General features: G+C 57.2%; 2 protein-coding genes across 4 annotated transcripts in view; one reads left to right on the forward strand and one right to left on the reverse strand.

The window, feature by feature from the left end:
* LOC119090437 (adenosylhomocysteinase-like 1) overlaps window positions 1-2,246 on the forward strand; it is a 90,220-nt gene extending 87,974 nt beyond the window's left edge. For all 3 annotated transcript variants that reach the window (XM_037213241.1, XM_037213242.1, XM_037213244.1), the window contains one exon: window positions 105-2,246. In XM_037213241.1, the coding sequence (XP_037069136.1) occupies window positions 105-111 (7 nt within the window). In that variant the 3' untranslated portion in view covers window positions 112-2,246. The remainder of the gene's footprint in view (window positions 1-104) is intronic.
* A 1,996-nt stretch (window positions 2,247-4,242) lies between these two features.
* Window positions 4,243-13,586, reverse strand: part of LOC119089375 (CAP-Gly domain-containing linker protein 2) — a 50,968-nt gene continuing 41,624 nt past the window's right edge. Inside the window, exons 4-5 of the mRNA XM_037212044.1 lie at window positions 5,662-5,869; window positions 4,243-4,930 (exon numbers count right to left, since the gene is read on the reverse strand). Of these exons, the coding sequence (XP_037067939.1) occupies window positions 4,777-4,930; window positions 5,662-5,869 (362 nt within the window). The 3' untranslated portion in view covers window positions 4,243-4,776. The remainder of the gene's footprint in view (window positions 4,931-5,661; window positions 5,870-13,586) is intronic.

The following is a 13,586-nucleotide window of genomic DNA, read 5'->3' on the forward strand; positions in this document are numbered from 1 at the left end:
GCTGGGGCGGACTCCAGGGTCTGGTGTTAGCTCAGAGCTGCCGCCACCACCGTGTGGTGTGCACCTCCGGGCCTCTTGCCTGACGCGTGGTGACCCTGCCGCAGGTACTAACAGCCGTCGGCGACCATCCGAGTCCGACCGCCGCCGCCGCCGCTGCCGCCGCCGCCGTGGCCTTCTCTACGACGAAGAGACTCTTAGGAGGGGCGACCCCCGGACGCGCCGGACGAGCTTCGCCTGCGGGCGCGTCGGCGGTGACGGGCGCTCGCCGCGGACGGACGGCCGGCGCCGCCAGCGGACGGGGTGACACTGTGCCTTGCGGTGGCGACGGGCGCCGGGGGCCGGCCGCACCGCACGCCCGACGCGCCGCCTGACGGTTCCGGCTCGTGACCGGCGCCGGTGCGCTGTGGGCAAATGGGACGCGACCACGCGTAGTCTCGGCGTTTTTGGTGGTGTGAGGTGGCGTACGAATTGTGTCTGAAGTCAGCGAAAAGAAAAGAAAAGAAAAACACCGGCGGATCACGCTGTTTCGAGTGTGATGTTTTAGCGAGCGTGTGTCTGCAGTCGCGTCTTTGGCTGCCGTGAGCGCTGCAGCAATACGTCCGTGTAAACCCCGACACCAGGATTTTATAGTGGCCAGTGTGTGCGGGTAGATGTTCCTTCTAGGGCGCGTGGTGCGAGGACCGGCCCCGGCCAGCAATGGAGGACCTCCTTTCATCTCCGACCCGGGCCGGTCGCGAATGTCCGCAGACCAGCTGGGATCGCACCAAGGCTGAAGCTCAACATGTCCCGCGTCGCAGGAGCTCAGGTCTGCACTGTCTGGTGCGAGCCACCCCGCTTTACGTTGAGCGTGCGTTCCCACGCGCGGGGCTGGCCGTCCGCGTGCGGATACGCGGGCAAACGGCGCTGGCGCTGGCGCCGACGTCGACGTCGGTGGCGGGGACTGGAATGGCCCGCGCGGTCGGCGGCGGGGACTGGAATGGCCCGCGCGGTCGGTGGCGGGGACTGGAATGGCCCGCGCGGTCGGTGCCGGGGACTGGAATGGCCCGCGCGGTCGCTCCGACCGAGGCCATGGCGGTCGTGCTCTCTGCGTGGCGCTCGGCGGAGGGAATGGGGGGGGGGGGGGTGCTCCCGCAACGCTGCGGTTCCCAGCGGTGCTCCCATGCTCCCTGTTCGGTGCTCCGCGACCGAGTGTGTGGCGACCGGGCACTGTACTCCGGCGGGGCCGCCGCGCCCCTCTCCGGGTCCGAGGCTCGACGCACCGGGCGGTACCGTCGGCGAGGCTGCGAGCCTTCCGGGGCAGCTCGGCTGGCGTGGCGGCCGGCACCGCCGCAGGGGTGTCAGTGGGCAACAGGCCGGTGGGAGCGGCGCGCGGCGCCGGCGAAGGAGCGGCGTGGTGACGGGAGCTTCGGGGCAGATTGTCAAGCCGCCCGCTGATTTGTTCGTAAGCGCCGTCGGGCCGGCGCGACTCTCAGTTGCAGTGATGCGATGTTTGCTAGGCGCTTGTGACCTGCGGTCCTTCCGTCGGGAGGGCGGAGCCAGTGCCGAGTGCGTCGCTAAAGCCGTGTTGTCGTAGGTTAAGAACGCGGTGTCTAGCAAGCGCTGATCGTGCGGGAGACGTGACGTTCATTAGCTGTATGCTCACGAGGACGTGATTCCGTTCAAGGTTTTAACTTTGGGTCCCATGTGCGGAGCGCTATGTCGAATCAAAACCAATAGTAGGGCGCTGTTGGTCCTCGCACGTCGTTGTTTAGGCACCTATGAAGTTGCTAGAACGTAATGAGGGTAGGCCAATTCCTGGTTACATAGTGACAACTGGAGTCGTTGGTGGCTAGACTAACGAGCCGGAACATGTGACTGTGTCGCTATGCATTTGCCCCCTGTTGCCTGAAGGTCTTTGCGAACATTGGTGCTCGCCTCTACACGGCAGCACACAAACCACGCATATTTATTTCACATTCCGACAGCGTTGCTCCGTTTCCTCTCGACAACTGTCTGTGCTTTCCAGCTGCGCGTGGACCGAGGCGCCGGCCCGAGCCGGGTATCGGGGCACTGGCGGCGTCTCGGCGCCACTGGCGGCCGGTGGTGGGTCTTTGATATCGATCGTCACGTGATAGACAGCTCCAGTTGGATGACGAGCCTGCCGCTGGGGCGCTGTAGGCCCGGCACCGACGCGGCGCGCCTGCGTGCGTGCCCAGAGGTGCCGCGCGGCCCTGCAGATGTCAACAAATATATGAAGTCCCGTTGGCTTGAGTGTGGTCAGCTGTCGCCCCGTCGGCCCTGAACAGGGTCTGCATGTACCGAAGGAGTCTGACCGTGTACCTACCGCTGCTGAACGAGTGGACGCAGCCCGCGCTAACTGTCAATCCGTCAGTCATGATCGTCGTTATCATCGTCAGCATCATAAGGCAAGCATCCGTCAGCCACTATTACCTGCGTTGTGCTGCCTGGCTGGCATCCTCCGCGTCGGCACATTCCGATAAGGCGGCGCTGCGCGATGGCTCGGTCAGCACTGCCGAGCTGTGAGCGGGTCAGGTGTCCACGGCCCCAGCGGCCTGTGACGGCCGCGGTCAGCACTGCCGAGCGGTGAGCGGGTCAGGTGTCCACGGCCCCAGCGGCCTGTGACGGCCGCGGTCAGCACTGCCGAGCGGTGAGCGGGTCAGGTGTCCACGGCCCCAGCGGCCTGTGACGGCCGCGGTCAGCATTGCCGAGCGGTGAGCGGGTCAGGTGTCCACGGCCCCAGCGGCCTGTGACGGCCGCGGTCAGCACTGCCGAGCGGTGAGCGGGTCAGGTGTCCACGGCCCCAGCGGCCTGTGACGGCCGCGGTCAGCACTGCCGAGCGGTGAGCGGGTCAGGTGTCCACGGCTCCAGCGGCCTGTGACGGCCGCGGTCAGCACTGCCGAGCGGTGAGCGGGTCAGGTGTCCACGGCTCCAGCGGCCTGTGACGGCCGCAGACTGCCGTGAATGCCGTCCGCTGTCCATATGTCTGCATGTGTGGCATTGTGCCTCTGTGTCCAAAAAACCATGGCATTGTTTTCACTCATTTCCTCGGTTTAAATATTGTGTACTCTTGTTTGTATGGGGTTTGGGGTTTGCCGGGGCATATAAGTTTGCCAGTTTATTCTTATATGAGGAATGATACATTTAAACCCAGGAATGTTAGCTAACAATTATTGTATTTCTAATTGCCAGGACTCGTCATAACTTACAAGTGTTACGCATATATATATATATATATATATATATATATATATATATTCACGACGCCGCTAACGTAGCTAAATACTTATGATAAAACGCATCGATCGCAATGGGGAAGCAAAGTCCCCACGCTTGCTTGCCATTGCTCGCGCCAATATTTGAGCTTCGTAATTCGTAAGTTATGGTAGCTGCCATGTTAGCCTCCATTCAGACAGACACAATGTCCTCATTGCGGTAATGTTACAACATTCGACAGGTAGCGCGGGCGAATAATGCCGAAGCCATGAGAGGAACGAACACACGAACCTGACGACAATTAGAGGAACGAACACGCGAACCTAACGACAGTTTGTCACTGCTGCACATTTGATCGCTACCGCACGACACAGCACTTGGCGACGGAACAGTCATTCATATCAGAGCTCATGTCTCATCCGTACTCATGTTACTCCAGCAACGCGTGCCGCGTAGCGCCATTTTCACAAATGGCCCGACGTGCTGCACACGGCGGGCCGTCCACACGGCCGCCGCTGGCCGTGACGCGTCCACTCATGGCCACCCCAGGCGGCGACGGCCAACGCGCGCGCCAGGCGAGACAACAGGCTTTGGCAGGGAGCCACCAGAAAATAAATTGCTCGCGATGGAGAATATATGGCGGGGGGGGGAGCCGTCACGCTTTTTGGCGAATGTTGTTCAGTGGTTGCACGCAGTGAGGCGCGCCGTCCTAGCTCTGGAACGGAGCTAGGACGAAGAGCTGAGAAGTACTAGGATATCGTGCGCAGCCTGCTCGTTTCGAAATGTGGCTGAATTACTGGAGAAATCACACTGGCAATCGCACTAACATTCATAAATTCGATTACACTTAACAGCTGCTCTGAGCAAAAAGGAAAAAATGGGTAATTAAACATTATTTGTAGAGCTGGGCCTTTTAGCTTCACTGTAAGCACGAGTTATGCCCGAACAGTATTGCGCTGTGCACGAAGCGTGAAACTAGGCATCAACGGATGACGGCAACCGCTGACCGCACGCCCCCCCCCCTCCCTGGTCCGGCCGCGATGACGTCATGAGGCCCCCCCCGCCCCCCTGTGCGGCAGCCCGTCGTGGCAATCATCGGCGGCAGTCCCCCCAGACAGCCATTCAATCATCGGCCGGCGTCGATGGCTTCACCGGACCTCTCCGATCCAAGTGGTCGCCAATACATCTGAAGCACTGTTGACCTCATTGCAGGGTGGTCCGGGGTGACACCAGAGAGCCGACTTCGCGGACCCCGGCCACTCTCACCCTTCCCCCGCTCTGTCCGTCGGTGGCAGCGGCCGGCCGGAGCAGGGGTAGGACGAGCGCCCTTTGTGTCAGGGGCGGCTTCCCGTGACCTCGGGGAGTGTCAAGGGGCGGCATCATGTGATTTCAGGCGGTGTAAAGGAGCGGCGTTATGTGACCTCGGGCAATGTCAGGGGCGGCGTCACGTGGCCTTAGTGGCAGGAGCCGCTCGACCGTGTAGAGAGCGACGGCTTCCGTGGGCAGCCGCCTCGGCCGACCCGTCTCGGGTCGCCCGGTGGCAGCGCCGTCCGTCCGAGGGCTTCAGTAGTAGCCGTCCTCGTCGGCGACGTGCAGGTCCCGCCGGAATTCGGCCTGGGACCGGCGCCGGTCCAGCTCGCTCGACGGTCGCCGCTGCACGACTGTCACTCGGTGAAGCGGGGCAAACAGGCCGTGGTTGGGGCGGCAGTCGAAGTACCTGGGAGAGGTGAGCGGAGCGGCGTGACCCCGACACCAAGGCGTGTGACCCCGGCGCTGGTGTGAGCGGGGCGAAGCCACCAAAACTGCGACGTCCGAATGGCGTGATCCTTGGCGGCATGGAACAGACTGTTAATCGATACAGGCTGAAACAACACGGTGATGCATTACGGCAATGTCCGGTGACTTCGTGCTGTAATGCTCAGTATGATAGCATTCTGCTATTACGGTCTTCCCCTAAAGTCAAGCATCCTGCTCATCAGACGCCCACCGCCATCCATGTGTCAGCCGGTCCCGTGGAGTGGGGCTCACCCTTCCACCCCTGGCCAGGTATCGGCGCCCCTGGCCGGGCTCCAGCACCCCAAGCCGGACCTCGGCGCACCAGGCTGGGCCTGGGCATCCCTTGGCTGGGTTCGGTGGCCCTGGCTGGGTACCAACAGGCCCAGCTGTATCGGCGCCCTGGATCGGCCCCAGCCGCTCAGCCGGACCCCGGCGCACCAGGCTGGGCCTGGGCATCCCTTGGCTGGGTTCGGTGGCCCTGGCTGGGTACCAACAGGCCCAGCTGTATCGGCGCCCTGGATCGGCCCCAGCCGCTCAGCCGGACCCCGGCGCACCAGGCTGGGCCTGGGCATCCCTTGGCTGGGTTCGGTGGCCCTGGCTGGGTACCAACAGCCTCAGCTGTATCAGCGCCCTGGATCGGCCCCAGCCGCTCAGCGGGACCCCGCTGCGCACCGTTTGCCGGCCACGCTGCCGTCGTTGCGTCCGCGCGCCTCGTCCAGCGTCATGCCGACCCAGACGCCGTCGGCGAACTCGGTGCGGCCCACATAGCAGACGGTGCCAGTGCGGCGGCCGGTGCTGCTGCTGACCGCCACACGGTCGCCAGGCCGCGGCGGCGGCGCAGGCTCACCCCCCGCCGAGCCGTTCCAGTGTGGCGCCGGCACTGCCGGGCGGGCGCGGCACGGGTCAGCGGGCAAGTCAGCGGCCACGAGCGCGTGGGTGACGCGGCGGTGGTTATCACTTATGCTTATGCATATGATCATTATCGGCAACAGGTATAACAACAACTGGCTTGGGGAGAGGTCATGCTATAAGAGGGCAAACTTTGGGGTCCGGGCTCTTGTGATTGAGGCTAGCGTGGTGGCGGGATGGCATGCCGGTCACGGTAGCCGAATGGTGAAATATGCAGTGAGCGGGTTTCGAGCACAGGAAGGTCGGATCACGACACAAAGCGCTGCTGTGCAAGCTTCCGCACTCATCCCTGCGCGAGGAACAATATTTTTATGCGGCTGGTGAAGATGACATCACGAATTATGCCGAACATCGCTGGTCGTATGGCCAACAATGCACATACATTTGACGGTAAGTACCACGTGCATACATGTAGTATGCAGGCTCATTAATGGAGCGTACAGAGGTTATGCAACAGGGTCTTTCCCAGTAAACAGCTGACATGAAACATAAGCATCGGGAATAATTGTCAGTTCTGGCCAGCGACAATGTGTGGCTCCCAGCCGAAATGCACACACCCGTGCCGGTGACAGGCGGTGTGACAGGCTGCTGACAGGGGGCAGGGCCGTTCAGAGTGAGGCGCGGCAGGACGTCCTGAAGCCCTGTGTTTTGACAGAGATCACGATGTACACGGCTGCATGCTAACAGAGCCGGTGTATGCATACATGGCACGGGGCGAGCTGGAGAGAAGGCAAGTGCTTACTCAAATGACCCGAACATCCCAACGACTAATGACGTCGGCGAGTCATACAGGCGGTGACTCATCACTGCACTGGCCGCAGCGGAGCGCTACGTTGAGTCTTTGCAACGCCGAAGCTGTTTTTACCCCGAGGAAGACTCAGCAGAACTGCAGAAGTGTTTTACTTGCATCACCAGTTTCATCCATCAGCAGTTAACAACTGAGTCGCTTGGGCTGCTATTTTCAGCCATCAAACACGCTTCGCTGAGTAATGTACCAGGGCAGCGTACATCTATGAAGGCGTTTGTCGCAGTTTTTGTTCTAGCGTCATAAAAGTTGCCTTTCAACGTCTCGAGGCCGCCCAACTAGGCGTATTTCGGTCAGACGCACATGCACAGTCCCAGGTTGTACGCCGTTCATCCGCCTACGTCATACTTCTGCTGGGCAAGTCAATGTTTTATAGTGATCTCTGCGCACAGTGTTTGCTCTTTCTTCCACCCTCTGTCCCATGATGCCGGGCAGTCTGAAAGAGAGTGTTTCACATTTGTACAAGGTTTTGAAATGAAGTAGCCATTCTGGAGATAATTCAGTGCGGCTCACGGCCCAGCGTTTCTTAAGACCTAAATTCCTCTAGTTAGTGAGTTACACGCACGCGAAGTTGTGTAGACTTTTTCAAGGTTATTTAGGCATAAATGACGTCATAGCAACGCCATGCAAACCCTGTCACCCCGTAGGCCCGGCAGCGTGCAAGGCCAGAATGAATATCATCGTTCAGCCGTTCAGATCCGTCATCCGTGAGCTCGATTTCCAAACACAGAGGACATCTACACGCACCTACTGGACGTCTACGGGGATCCCCTGGGATGCGTAGAAATATGGATGCGGATAAATCAGGCTTGCTATCGAATGACTGAAGAATAACTCATAGCTGACGGTGTGCATGCAAGTGAACAAACAAGTAAACTCAAGGATAAATGGGCAAGAGCATGAGCATATTTGCTACACAGAGGAATTTTGTTATCTGGAGCAGTATTTCCTTTTCAAAGTATACCAATAACACGTCGGCAAGAAGTGTCAGTTGATTTGTGTGGGTACTAAAGGAAGTGTCCCATCTTTGAGGCATATTTCAAAAGTATACTATGTGACATCAGGAAAAGTTACGTCTAATAATACCACTGGGTGCTGCCACTGCATCACCGTCAAGACGTAATCACGGTATCAATTTTGATTGTTTTGAGTCCAAATTTCGCTGTCAACGCTTTGTAACAGCACCACACTTCCCTGCAGTCACGACCATCGATCGTAATAGGAACTGCCGTGCACACCTTTACTGGCACGAATAAACGAACGTTTGCGATTGGCCCAGTGGGCAAGGACCTGTCACAGCGTTCACATTGCTAACCGAGGAGACCATTGGTTGAAGTTTGAAATAGTGTGTCACGTAGATCATATGACGCTCCCAGTCCCAAAGTCAAAATGCGCCTCGAAAAAAGCGCTGTCATAAATGTCTTGCAGGAGATATCAAAGCCATAGATAGCGTTTCGTAGAATTTGTGGAATGAGGGCTTCATGATCGGATGTTTTTGGTCCGGTCAGAATGTTGCAAGCTTTCATAGCACGCATTACACAAATATTTTGACACATCGGTGAGCTGCAAACATTGCAGAACACACATGTTGGAAAGGGAAGGCGAAGTGGATGTGCTACTTCCGTAGTGTCGAACAGATAGTAAAAAAAATCTGCCGCAGGGTCGGCTACTTCAAATCGTATGCTATATTCAATCGTGTTCAATCGCATTCAGGTTATGCGCTGTTCAGAAGGATTTCGAAAACACTGATATTACTGATCGAATCGCACGCGCTGATGATGCCGTAAAAAAGTACAAAAAGGTTGGATACTCCCTTTAGTGTTTGTCACGGAAATCCCGGCTGGTTGCCGCGAGGCGGGATGCAGGCTGCAACGCAGTGCTCGCGTCAAGGATGTTCGACACGGCTAGTCCCGGTGGTCATGGTCGGACTACTATGTAACCACTATTGGTTAAGTCGGCTAGTGTCAACCGTTTGGTTGTTGCGACCGTTTAAACGAATATTCACGTCGAAGTGGAAGTCCACACATTTCATGGGTTCTTCTGAGTGTAGACGGCTAATAACTTGGTCACATTTTCGGGAGTAAATGTTTCTCCGGTTGGTTTTCATTTTCCAATGAGACATCGTGACAAAATATTGCAACTTGCTTCCGTCTATGTAACTTAAAGCATCGCCGAATAACGCCAAAACCCTTTCACAATATCGCAAGGATAGACCAGCGGCAGCAATAGATATTTATCGTGTAGTTAAAAACATGCAGCATGCAGGAAAAACAGAGAATCAAAGCTCAGGTAACAGAACACAGAGCTTTAAAGGTGTGACTACCTCAGCCAGGTGCACTAAACTGGGCATGACATCGCAGTTTTCAGTGCCTTTAGTCCCTTTACATGTAAAGCAGTCAGCACAAGTCTTCTGTAAATTTGATGTAATTTCGAGCTACTATTTGTAATGACCTACTTGTACTTGGGCTCCAAAAGTTGGAGGCCAAACTCCTCGACGGGGCGGGGGGGGGGGACAGGTTGGACATTTGGGGCCGCATATCTTGGCGGGCGTTAGTGTGAGGATGTTGAGTCGTAAAGGGACTGTTTTGCATTTGAAGATATTGAAGCAAGCATCAGACATGATGAAACAAGCACCCCAATAACTTTTGGCATACTTTTCAAGTGGACAAAACTGCTCTAGAAAGCATACTTCTCACTTTATTAAATATGCTCTTCAATGCCTCATGGTTTTATCAGGCCGATGTATTTTGCGCAACAATGATTGGAAGCCAATTGACAGACGTTATATCCGGAAATCACGCTCACGAACACCAGATATGAATGCCTCGACAATTATGCTTTGCTTGGCCTTGATCGCTGCGTCGCTTATGGAATGACAGTGTTTGAATAGAGTTTTATTATATCATGAATGCCAAGGTGACTTTGAAATACTCTCCTCGATAGACCTTTACCCATTTTAAGGACATGAAGCTCATAAACTAGAAGGGCTTAGAATCCTCAAGATGGCTATTCCAGTTCATAACCCAATACAAATGCAGAACACTCTCTTCAAGGAGGGTAGGGCTGTGAAGTGCACCGAATGATCTCCAAGATTTCTACCTTAGTCCAAAACCCCATACAAATATGGAACATTGCCTTTAACGGGAGGAGAAGTCCAAGGAATATGATCTGAAATTTATTTACTTAATATGTTTCCATTTCATGAAGTTTTTCTTTGTCATACCTGCGGACGACTAGCGGTGGCTCGATGATTGCAGCGTTTCGATATGCTTGAGCATTCAATCCAATTTGAGCAGACATTTAAGCCTATGGTGTGGCTTACGTCGCGAAAAAGAATCCGCCTTGGATATCTAAATTTTAGCACACTCGGACCTGTGTTGTTTTAAATATAATAAAGTGTGGGTTTTAGCACACACGCTTTATCTCCTGCGTCACTCGCTTTCAACGCGCGTCAGACGTGCTGAAAAAACTGTTAGAACAGGCGTTTAGGTACTGAACAGCTATCTATTATGTGGTAAGCGCACCGTCCTATAACTATCTCAAGGGAGACATCTTTTCGATTTAATACGCTGGATAAGCTTCGAATGTATACGCATTCATTAAGTTGCGAGTTCGGCAGTGTCATGTGCATACACGGCTCCTTAAGAAGCGTACACCGTTCTGAAAGCTCCCATCCACCCACATCACACCACTGTGAGACTTCCCGTCCTCAGAGGCCGTGCAGCCGTTAGCGGCGTCTGCTGCAGCTGACACCCGTTCCAACGGCGGCTCCGTCCCACCGCGCGCCGTGTTTGTTTCACCAGCGCGGGCTGTGTATCACGCTCTGCAGCGCGAGTCGGTGCCGCAGCCGAGACAGCGCTATCAGCAGCCGGTGCCGCAGGCGACGCAGCGCTGCCGGCCGCCAGCGCCGCAGCCGACACAGGGCTGCCCGCAGCCGGCGCCGCAGCCGATGCAGCGCCGCCGCACGCCGGCGCCGCAGCCGATACAGCGCTGCCGCACGCCGGCGCCGCAGCCGACACAGCGCTGCCGGCAGCCGGCGCTGCAGCCGAGACAGCGCTGCCCCCAGCCGGCGCCGCAGCCGACATAGGGCTGCCCGCAGCCGGCGCTGCAGCCGAGACAGCGCTGCCGGCAGCCGGCGCCGCAGCCGACACAGGGCTGCCCGCAGCCGGCGCTGCAGCCGACCGTCGGCGGCGCACCGGCCCGGCTCGATCACGGAGCGGCCTGGATTAAGCCGGATTCAGTTGGCTCTTAGGTCGCATTGATTCGCGGCGCCCGTTTTCCGGTGCTCTGGCCTGCCACCGCTTTGCGCGTCCTACCGGCACCGAACGGGTCCAATTCGGCGTCAAGAGGCTCCCATACGCTGGACCGGCACCAAGTGGCTTCATTTCAGCACCTAAACGGCTCCCATAACGCTGGAGGACCACCAAGCGGCCCCAGTGAGGCACCAAACGTCTTCTGCGACACTGGACGAGGACCAAACGACTCTAATGACGTCGCAACGCCACCAAACGACTTTGCGACACCAATTACATCATACTAGAATGAAATGGTTCTAATTGCGATGTACCGGGGCCAGAAGGTGCCAATGACAGTCCACTCGAACTTACCAATGTCGACCAATGTCGTTGGGCTGACACCAGTCGGCCCCGGCAGCGTTCCACCGGAACCAAACGAAATCAGTCTTACTGAATCAGTATCAGAGGCTGATTCAACGGTCTACACTCGATTTGGCAGCACCACATGCGGCGTATGGTAGCACCCTGGCGTGTGGCTGCATGGCCGCACGCTGCATGCTGCATCATGCGCCACCACCCTCAAGATGCACTATAGCCGTTCAAGCAGACCGCACAGCCGGGCCAGCCCAGACCGGACGCTACACCGGAATGCCCGGTGCGAGGTGCGTGACACTGGGCGGGTCGATGCCATATTTCTGAACTTGAGGCGATATTGCAGCGAGGTAGCTGCTGCGTCACAGATGGCGTGCCCGAAATAGAGCAGCTCGACTTATTTGCTGCTGTCGGCCGGCGTGTTTGGGCCCAGGATTTATCCCTGGCAAACGTCGTCCAGTTCTGTCGGCCGCCGGTCACCCGAGATGTCACCGCAGAGCCATGTTGACGTCAGGGAGCTCGTCAGTCACGCGTCCTAGACAGCCGTTGGGCCGAGGTATTCACCGTGCATGACCAGGGTCGTCCTCGACCCTCCGTCCGACCGGCGCTGTTGTGCTTGCAGCGACACCTCAAACCCTCATCGTGGCCGGATATGGCACGGCTCGATCAATATCTGATTAACTGCACCAAAATACACTAGATGAGTGGAGCTCAGCTGTGCTTAGGAAATGTTCTGGAAGATGTGTTCGGAGCATCTGTCGCACATATGGACTGTAGTTGGCGATAATGTACCGGACGGTTGGAAACTGGTTAGTAAACTCGGTGGATATTGCATGCACTCGGTAGATGGCTGACAGCTGTGTCCCTTGGCAGGTGTTGGACGGATGTCGCTGGGCGGCCCGGTCCTCTTTGCTTGTGAGGACTGGATATGCGACCATAGTTCTCACCTTGTCCCAGTTCGGATCTGTGCCTATATTGCCTATCTTTCCTGGAGCTGCGTCCCACCTCTCACCTTTTCCGGGGCTGGCGCCGCGGCCATCGGTCGCCTTGCCGGGGCTGGAGCTGCGGCGGCTCTTGCGGCAGCACCTTGGCCGGGCTAGAGCTGCGCCGGCCACTGGGCGGCAGGGCCTGCGCCGGCGAGGAGCGCGAGCTGCGCCGCGAGCCCGGCTGCGAGCGCTCGGCCGGCGCCGGCGCGTCCCACTCGGGCGGCTGCGAGCGCGAGCTGCGCCGCGAGCCCGGCTGCGAGCGCTCGGCCGGCGCCGGCGCGTCCCACTCGGGCGGCGGCGAGCCGAGCGGCTGGCGGGTCAGCCGCGCCAGCCGCGAGAACACGCCGTGCCGCGGCTCGCACTGGAAGTACTGGTGTCCGCTCACAGTGCCGTCGTGCTTGCCTGAGGACGGCAGCGGTTAGAGGCGGGCCGGCGGCTGGCGCGTCCGTACGTACGTCTGTCATCAGAGGCGAGCGCGACGCGTATCTCATGCTCAGCTCCTTGATTACTCGCTAATGTACACCCCATTTTAACCGCTGGTAATGCTAAGGGCCCATGCAACTGTACACCCATCTACACGCCGGCGATGGTTGAATTGTTCGAAAACACTAGCTGCACCAACTGTGTGCTTAATTTGCTTTTATCGATTCTCCGGTTTCCTACTACCCAGCTTTGGACTGTTTCGCGCTTACGGAAGCTGCTCTGCTCCACTTCTCAGTTTCAATTCTGTCAGCTATGGACCGGTGGAAGACATATTTCCTACGCCCATCCAATTTTAGCACAGCTTTTAATGTCATGAATGCATACAATTAGCAACTTATAAATCATTAATAGATTTACGCCATAGTTATACAAAGTTAATTAATCACATGCGCACAATAATAGACGTATTATTTCAATCACCTGTCCCGCTCGGGCTGTGCTTGAGCACGATTATTTACTGCTTTGAGAAGGTCGCGTCATGCGCTAATGCATGCCTCGGACTACTGTTAAAGTTAAATAATGTGCCTGTCGTAAGTTCTCTGGACTGGACGACGCAACCCCTCAGCGAGCTTGGAGCGCTTTCGCAGTTCATTGTTCGTGGAAAGCTGTTCATTGAAATCTGTCCACACCCTCCGATGTCATTGCGATGAGGCAATATGCTGTTTGAGCATAAGGCCATCGGTGTGTCATGTTTAGCGCGAACAGGACGCCAGTCGCGCGCCATGTTTGCAGTGAGCAGGTCGGCGGTCGTGCGCCCTGTTTGCAGTGAGCAGGACACCGGTCGCGCGCCCTGTCTGCAGTGAGCAG

This window comes from Pollicipes pollicipes, unplaced genomic scaffold (genome assembly GCF_011947565.3).
Source record: "Pollicipes pollicipes isolate AB1234 unplaced genomic scaffold, Ppol_2.1 Scaffold_3087;HRSCAF=3621_pilon_pilon_pilon, whole genome shotgun sequence".
Taxonomy (NCBI): domain Eukaryota; kingdom Metazoa; phylum Arthropoda; class Thecostraca; order Pollicipedomorpha; family Pollicipedidae; genus Pollicipes; species Pollicipes pollicipes.